Source organism: Pavona decussata, unplaced genomic scaffold, assembly GCF_977016875.1.
Source record: "Pavona decussata unplaced genomic scaffold, jaPavDecu1.1 SCAFFOLD_25, whole genome shotgun sequence".
Lineage (NCBI taxonomy): Eukaryota > Metazoa > Cnidaria > Anthozoa > Scleractinia > Agariciidae > Pavona > Pavona decussata.
In genome coordinates this window covers 2,515,733-2,525,000 of record NW_028145448.1, presented here as the reverse complement: position 1 = coordinate 2,525,000, position 9,268 = coordinate 2,515,733, and the positions used below count along the sequence as shown (strand labels likewise).

General features: G+C 37.8%; 1 protein-coding gene across 1 annotated transcript in view; it reads right to left on the bottom strand.

The window, feature by feature from the left end:
- Positions 1-3,822, bottom strand: part of LOC146485783 (uncharacterized) — an 11,671-nt gene extending 7,849 nt beyond the window's left edge. Inside the window, exons 1-7 of the mRNA XM_085103130.1 lie at positions 3,707-3,822; positions 2,206-2,465; positions 986-1,103; positions 735-857; positions 480-602; positions 223-345; positions 1-89 (exon numbers count right to left, since the gene is read on the bottom strand). The exon at positions 1-89 is cut by the window's left edge and continues 34 nt beyond it. Coding sequence (XP_084959256.1) covers positions 1-89; positions 223-345; positions 480-602; positions 735-857; positions 986-1,103; positions 2,206-2,465; positions 3,707-3,794 — 924 coding nt within the window. The 5' untranslated portion in view covers positions 3,795-3,822. The remainder of the gene's footprint in view (positions 90-222; positions 346-479; positions 603-734; positions 858-985; positions 1,104-2,205; positions 2,466-3,706) is intronic.
- Between the last annotated feature and the right edge of the window lie 5,446 nt (positions 3,823-9,268).

Sequence of the window (9,268 nt, the reverse complement as noted above, 5' to 3'; positions counted from 1 at the left end):
GTTACAAGTACAGTTAAAGTGTCCAGCAGTATTCATACATGTTGCATTTTCATTGCAGTCGTGGATGCCGTTGCTGCATTCATCGATATCTAGATTATTCGAGCATAATAAAAGAGACGTAAAATGATCAGACAAGAATGAACTGAACTGGCTTTATGAAGGGAACGGGAAAATGACCTAAACACAAACGTACATCTTGGAAAACAAGACAACAAATTATACCTGAACACAAGTGACCATCCCCACTGTAACCCGAGTTACAAGTACAGTTAAAGTGTCCAGCAGTGTTCATACAGGTTGCATTTCTGTTGCAGTTGTGGATGCCGTGTTTGCATTCATCGATATCTAGAGAATTGGAGAATTATATTGGATGAGTACACTGATAAGGCAAGAATGAAACTGAACTGGCTTTATGAAGGGAACGGGAAAATGACCTAAACACAAACATACATCTTGGAAAACAAGACAACAAACTATACCTGAACATAAGTGACCATTCCCACTGTAACCCGAGTTACAAGTACAGTTAAAGTGTCCAGCAGTGTTCATACAGGTTGCATTTCCGTTGCAGTCGTGGATACCGTTGTTGCATTCATCGATATCTAGAGAATTGCAGAATTATATTGGATGAGTACACTGATGGCAAAAATGAAACTGAACTGGCTTTTTGAAGGGAACAGGAAAATGACCTGAACACAAACATACATCTTGGAAAACAAGACAACAAATTATACCTGAACATAAGTGACCATCCCCACTGTAACCCGAGTTACAAGTACAGTAAAAGTGTCCAGGCTTGTTAATACAGATTGCATTTCTGTTGCAGTCGTGGATGCCGTTGTTGCATTCATCGATATCTAGAGAATTGGAGAATTATATTAAATGAGTACACTAATAAGGCAAGGATGAAATTAAATAGGCTAATTACCAATGGAAAGGCAAATTATAGCTGAGTAAATGAGCTGAATAAACTTTTAATATTTACCTTTTTCACAATTTTCTCCTGTAAATCCGGATGCACATACACAGAGGTACTTTTTGTCAGTGTAGCCCAACAGGCATTTGGCGTTGTTGATGCAAGGTTTGTTGATCGAGCAAAGATTCTGATGGGAAAAAATAAACATATTTGTAATACACCGCTTCTATCCTCTCCGAGCTAGGTCACAATATCAAATTTAAACTGACGAACGAGGCATATAGTACCCAGCTGGTTATAGTCATGCACTTGATAAAAGCAAGTCCGCATAAAATAATTATTTTGTTAAAACCTACTGTAAACATAAATGCAGGAAAAAAGTGAACCGTGAAAGCCAGCAAGTGTCAATCACATGACTAACCAAGAAAGGTGCCAAAAATTGCGATATGCTTCAGCTGCTCGAGGCAAAACTGAATAATTTCAATATATAATTTCGATACAACAAAAGGAGTACGATGTCCCTGCCATTTAATGTTATTGATTTTGTGTAGTGTTTTGGATCTTTTAGTATTTCAGTAAAGAAAAAGCTTTTTTCATAAGACAACTTGAATTGTAAAACTCTTTAACTGGGGGGTGAGGAGTATAAGCTAAAGCCCTATATCTCAACACGGTGCTGTAGCAGGCCCTTGGCCGTTTTTTAAACAATTCACCGCTCAACAATTAAGTATTCATTCTGATTTGAATGTTAGTACTAGGGTGTTTTCCATTTGTCAGAACTGGTCAGCCAGACTGGTTCGTCCGATCCATAAATGGAGTCTGTCATTGTTTGAAGGGCTGATTCCTTGAATTATTCCAAAGGGCACATTCTGAGAGTAGTGTGTCATTTTGAACCAATTCAAAAGTGTGGCATATAAACTGTCGTTCAAATTGGTGCATTCCATTTACAAACAATTGAACTGGCTAGACAGTTCTGACAAATGGAAAACGCCCTTAGTATCGACACTTATTTCTTACTTAAGTCTGCTAAATCAGTGATTTTTGCTGCAAGTTGATTCGCTTTACATTAGAGCAAAGTTGACCATGTTTGGTTCCGGGAAGGTTTTATCCTTGGAGCGGGATTATGAGTTGTTAAACCTGCTGCAATTAGCCAAACAAAATGACAGGAATATAATTCCCACAGTTCATTTTTAATTATCACACTTTTCTTAAGTTCACGTTGTGATGTTAAATAACACGCTATTTTCAAACGCATAACTACTTATTTATTTTTTCAGATCTATAATTGATACCTCAGTGGCTCCATATGCCCATTCAGGCCTTCTTATTACGTCTCCCGGATACTGGAAGTGATCCGAATTACTCAACTCACAAATAATTTTGTTCCGGTCAATTGGTGGTCCAATGTTGACTGAAACGCATTCGCTTTCCATAACGCAACGATGTTCACATGATCTGATGAAATTGTTTTCAATGGTAAGATTCAAAATTACGTGACCTTTCAGGTAATAACCATGCTTTGGTGGCAGAAATTTTATAGCTCGACAGCACCCTACGAAAAAAAGTAAAGTTCTTAGTCATAAACATCGTTATAAAAAAATCAAGTATGAATAAAAAATTCTGGCAAAGAGAGAAGGAAAGAAAGATCGAAGGGATTTCTAACTTACAGGCTTTGTGATTGGCCTTTTTCGTCATGTGGTGTGATGTTCGCGTGATTAGGGTCAGGGTCCAAACAAATGATGAGCACAACTTTAATTACGAAACACGAAAATCTGTCGTTATATTTTACGACAGCTCGAATTCATATTTATTACAATGCACGTAGCTATTAAAAGCCATTAAACTTTCTAAAGGCATCGTTGAGGTTTTTCAGGCTTTCTCTTCGTAGCTGCTCAGTTAAAAGTTGCGTAAAGAATTGCGAGGGTCTTTCTTCCATTTAATCTTTCACCCGCAGTTCAGACATACGTTTCATATATTCATAATCATAGAAATATTCTTGTAAAAATGCGAAACCTATAAACAGTAGTCATCGATTTCTTCACCCTCACTTTTTTCCTAACCAGAGATAAGACATTTTCTACCCCAGGCCTTTATTTTCTAATCCTTGATCTGTTGTTTATTTGTTTAATATTCGGCTAGAGTACACAACATAGAAAAAACTGCTGCTCTTATAAAGTTGACCCGAAACAGGACGAGCTCTTCAGTTAATTTAGTTTCATTCCGCATATCTCGTATATTTCGCATAATTATGCCATCCCGCACGTCATGCTACATGCTATTCCGCAAACTCATTCGCTTTTTACCCTCACCGCTCGGTGAAACGGCAGTACGTAAAACAAAAAAAAAATCGTCATGATTTAAGATTTTATTTAAAGAAACGAGTGATATTGGGGACCGAAAGTTTAAATGCCAAAATGAAACAAGTTAAATTAACGTTCAGACTTTTTCGCAGACGAAATCTCGCATTTTGTACTCTGCCTGAACTAACATTCTCGCTCAAAAACCGATTTGACTTTTTGCATGTCCAAAGAGTGATAGCCTAGCGGGATTTTTTCCCAGTAAATTGCATCAAAGATAAAAAAATATATTTAGCTTCCATGCAGTAATCAGTAATGATTCTAAGAACATTGTGTATGCACTGATAGTTTTACGGCCAGGTAAGTTAATGGAACGTTCGACAAACGGGCGTCTGTAGGTCTAACGTCTTAGACGATGTAAATGCCTCCAACATAAAAACAGCTAATGACGCCCTTTGGTTTGGAATTAGCAATAAATTAAAACTTGTTTTCTCACCTTGCTGGGCACCAGTGTTGTATAGCCAAGCTCCCCAAAAAAAGCAGAGGAAAAGGAAATAAAAAATGGAGAAGTAACAGCCTGTCATACTTGAAAAGAGAAAAGAAAATAATGAAATGGAAATTTAAAAGCACCAACAAGAAACCGATAAAGATATATGCTGTATTCATCACTTCAGCTATGGAAAACTCTTTGAGTTCCTACACAAAGAATATTCGGAGGAATATATATCTTTTCCGTCCCCACAGAAAATTTAGTTCCAGTGAAGTTTGGTTTTCATATGGAAGAGAAATGAATTAAAATAAAGTATGCTAGCGCTTCTACGACAAGTTGTCCACAAAAGTCTTCAACTCTGAGGTACAATATAAATTGGGTAGAAATGGCGGTCAACGTAATTTTATTGCCTCTATATAGCAAAACGCTTGTTAAAAAGTAAACATATGTGAAGATAAATGCAAAAATCATTGAAACAAAACATTGAGTTCCCTGTATTTGCGCATTTCAAGTCCGTGCAAAGTTCTAGCTCTAACACAGAGAACATGTAGTCGATAAGTACAGTATTTTTTAGTGTTGAGTATGTACAGAAAAATATGCAAATCTAGGTAACAAAAACATCAAGTTTCTTAGGCGTTTTATGCATTAACAGTCTGTAAAAAAATTAGCTCAAAACATTTCACGGACAAATAATTTAAAATAATTCGTCACTGCTGTTTGCTGTTGTGGAGCTCGGAGTTGTAACGAGGAGATCAAGTCATTTGCCTTGCCGATAGACAGGGCAAGGACCTGGTAACCGCGAAACTGGGCAAAGTGTTGGAGTTGATCGGTGTCATTACAATGGAGATTAAATTGCAGTTCTTGTTGTTATCATTTATCACCTTTTTATTATCTGTCACCTGATTTTGCTTGAAAGGTAATTTGCTGGCCGCTTAATAGAGCTAAAATCCAATAAATACTAAACTTGCAACAGCAAAAAGGTGGCCGCGGCCGCATAATAGAGGTGACCGTTGAATAAAGGTATCGAATACAGCACTTTACTGACAAATAATTCGGGACTTTGGAAAGTGGCCGCTTCGATGGAGGGTGGCCTGTTAATAGGGGACCGACTGTAATTAAATACGACGATCTATGTCACTGGCATGGTCTATTATTTACCGTCCCTAGAGCAGTAAGAGGCTAGTCTATAAACTAACGCCACAAACCATCAGCGAGTCCATTATTTCGTAGCCTTAGACTAAAAACGTCATAAATTTGGTAAAACCAAAGTTGTACTAGAAGCTTTTATAGGTTTATTTTTTAACTCGACGGGGAGCCGGATCAATTTGCACTAAATTTTGTTAAGGTTACCGATAGGTTTCACGGTTGTCATCACGGAAATCTTGCGCACGCGCGCTTCTTTCGATGAAACCACGGTAAACTATATATCACTGTAAAGCTTATTAATTTAAGTTTGCAAAATATCAAGGTTTTTTAATTTCATTGGATAAATAAGCGCTCAGAGGCCTGCAAACTCAATATTAGCGACGTGTACTTAACTGAATTACCCACTCTCACGTAAAGGCGCACAACCAAACAAACTGCACAATATCAATCAGGAGATATAATAGGCTGACAAAGTGTGTCGGGATTTTTCTTCATTCTTATTGGTTTATGAGAAAACCAGGCCTAAAGTTGGACAATGGAAAATTTTTTAGTCGCATCAGGAGTTCTCACGTCACGGAAAAAAATATTTTGAATTTCGTAAAAGCCCGACAAATTTTGACGCATTAATATCTGAGGAACATTTTGGCCAAATTTTGTTGAAACCTGGCAAATCTACCTACCGTATTAATTCATTTCAAGATGCGGAATTCGCGTAAAACCAAAAGCTGTGTTTTCGGCCTTGAAACATTTTCAGAGTTTTGCGCACGTCATTAAAATTCCTGTCAACGCGCTCATGCCGCCGGCCAATCAAACACAAAGAAGCATTCCCTGCTGAGTTCTATTACAAAACAATAATTTAAATTCACTCGAAAAAAAAAAAAACAAAACAAAACAAAACAAAACAAAAAAGGCATTCAGCGTTACTGCAATTGTAAAACGATGTCGTGAATTAATGGAAAAAGTTAAGTCTGGTGGGAGGACGCCACCGGCTAAATTAATACATCCATCGGTTCTACGAGCTGAAGTTCACTGCTAATCTTTGAGCCGGTCAAAAACAGCGAAAGCGGCCTGATAGAGGCCGGCATCTTAGAATTCGGACTCTGAAAGAGAAGCGCCGGTGTTAGAATCTCCGCTATCTGGTAGTTCGTCAATAAATTCCTCAGCTGCCGAAACAGTTATTTTCCTTCAACTCGCCCCGATATCTTTCGACGAGGACGGTTTTGAAACAACATCGGGCTAGATGTACTACGAACCTTTACCGCTCGTTGGCAGCTGAAGTTTTTTTGTTTTCGTTAAACGAATAGACTTTGACCTTGTTCGTCTTATTTAGCCCCGGTTTTTTCTTAATTTTCACGTAAGGCGACTTTTCTTGCTTCGCTCTCTTCAAATTCAAAATGGAACGTATAAAACGTCGTGACATGCGATGAACACGATGTAAGCCAAATTGCCGCTAACTCGAGATCGCGGGTAAATTTTGCCGCGTAAAACGTCAACACAGCCCTGTATAAATTGGATTATGACACCCTCCCTTTTTCACCACTACCCCTACAAAACTTTTTTTTCCAGGTAATTTGCGTTCATTTCAAGATTTCCAACTACCGTTTTCATTAAACCCTGCATCCCTTTCTTGTTTCAACAATTACCTTTAAGTTTTAAACAATTACCTTTAAATTAAGTTTTTTGAGAAAAATTCGACCTTTCTTCCCTATCAGTAACCTTAATAAACTAGAAAACAAGGAACAACTCACTCATACACCGCGGAAATCATTTTTAAACACGGTTAATTCGTACGGCCTCGAAATAACGATCGAAAGGCAAATCAACCTATAATGTTTTTCAGCTTAAAGTATTAGTTGAAGGAAGCAGAATATTTTCAATAGATTTCGCCGGGTTGTAGATTTTACCGAGTTAGTGTTTGCAGACTGTTTAGATCTCCCTTAATTTCAGATTTCTCAAACAATGTGGCTTTGTCGACTATACGGGTGTGTCCAAGAGTTCATTTTGGTGGAATATTCGTTCGAAAGACATCACCCGTCTCAGTCAGAAATTCGTATTAAATTGCGAAGAAAAACAAACGCTATCTTTAACGAAAGGTCACCTGAAACTTTGGCCACGATGAAAAACTAATCCCATTTGTGTTCGGAGGACAAATACGTCGGCAAAAGTGCGGAAAATGACCCGCGCTAGCATTTCGAAAAGCGAACAAGAGCTCGTAAATTTGGGGAATAGTATTCCGTTCTCCAAAATTTCCAGCTAAAGAATAGGAACGGACCAAGCTGCGTCAACTTGTGAAAATTTACGTTTTGGAGGTCGTAAAATGATGCGAGATTCAACGCTTAACGGAGGAAATTGTTTACACACCAAGTTACACTTTGTAAGCAAAAACGAGATTCGTATTGGACACGCCGGGCACGTTTCTCTTCTAAACAAGCGAAATAAGTCGAAATCGAAAGACAAATGTGCACTGGCATGGGCCAACATTGTGCTTGACGAGTTTGACACGAAGGCTCGCGTCTCTACGTAGTTTTATTGAAGGAAATGGTGCACCATGTAATTTTCTCATAAGAGAGCAATCCTTTCATTCACTGTGGTTGCCAAAACTTTCATAATACGGCATAACATTTTTTCATTTTGTTTCTTAAGTCTCGTATCGTTGGCTAGAAATAAAAAGCAATGAGTTCACGAACTGGGAAAATCAGTTTAATGCTCGAACTTCTTTGTGTGGTAATATAATTTAAATTTCCTTTTGAAACTCCGTTTGACTTTCCTGTGTTAAAGACCAATAAAATAAAGTTGACTAACGGCGGCCGAACTTGTTTATATGGTTAATAATTATTATTTCTTTTTTACCTTCAGTTTCTGGGTATCTGAGTAGTACTGCAGCCACACTTCACAAGAAAGAGCAGATCAGCAAACTCGAACTGAGACGAATGTTACCCCTGAACAACGATTCCCTGTGTGTATAAGTGGTAAATACGAGAACCAGAAATATATGGATTGGAAGTGGCAGGTGATTATTGATCACAATTGGATGGAGAAAATTGTCATCCATCTGGCAATGACAGAATTAAGTAATGACATCAAACCACTTCCTCGTCTATTATTGATTGTCGGATGACTTTTAAGGGAAGACACTAACATAAACACTGAATTATACCAATTTTCTTTTCTCTCTTGATAATTTATGTCAGGAAGAAAATAAGAGAGGAAAAAAGGGAGAAATATGTGGAAGACGTATATAATATGCTTGACTAAAACGAAGATCCCTTACACAATTTTACTGAAAGTGACGTTTTCTTTTCGAAGTTTCCGTTAGAAATATTAAAAACAGGAAGTTTTACCCAGCGGACAGGCCTCCCGGCCGGCGCTTGCGTGGATGATGAATTAAAAGGTTTTGGCTGACGATTGTTCGTTTGTTTGTTTGTTTTTCTTTTTTCATTAGGGTTATTCGCTGTTCGTAATTAATAATAAGGGAAGAAGATTTGTGATGTACATAAAAAAATTATTTGTGGCGGCTGAATAAGAAACACAGTACTGAATTTTGCGACTTTGCTCTAGTTTTTCTCCCGATATCTCAAACTATGGCTGGCAGTTCACAACAAAATATCTCATTCCGTCATTTCATAGTTGTTACGTTCGAGGTGGAGTTATGTTGCTAATTTGAAGTAGCACAATAGACAATAAAGTCCTAAAGTTAAAATAGGAATGGTGTAAGAATTACGGCGACTTAAAAATGCCGGACGCGTACGTTTGAAGCTTCGGCATTTGAAACTTTTGTTTGTAGAGTGGCCGTCTAATTCAGGTAACAAATACAGCGTTTGTATGAGCGAAAAATCGGGACTTTGAAAACTGGCCGCTTAATAGAGTGTGGCTGCTTAATACAGGGCCGTTACATACAGGTTCGACTGTTTTCAAAACAGGAAGTTTTACCTAGCGAACAGGCCTCCCGGCTGGCGCTTGCGTAGGGGGTAAATTAAAATGTTTTGGCTGATGATTGTTCGTTTATTTGTTTGTTTTTCTTTTTTCATTAGGGTTATGCGCTTTTCGTAATTAGTAATAAGGGAAGAAGATTTGTCATGTACAAAAATAATTTGTGGCAGCTGAATAAGAAACCGTGCTGAATTTTGCGACTTTGCTCTAGTTAGTCTCCCAATATCTCAAACGTTTGATGAAATAAAAACTACACCTGCTGCTATCTCCAACCAAATAGGAAAATAAGTGACTATCAACGAATTTTTGTTCAACATCATGTGAAGGTTAACAAATTGTCGGGAGTCTAAAGAAAGAAATTGCAAATTTGTTGGATGGGACAGATGTGTTTTTTTTCTCGCAGTTTCTCCTATTCGTCCAATTTATAGTGATGAATTGGACACGAAAATTTAGTCCTCTGTTGTTGATTCAAAGACATGACAAAAGCACCCA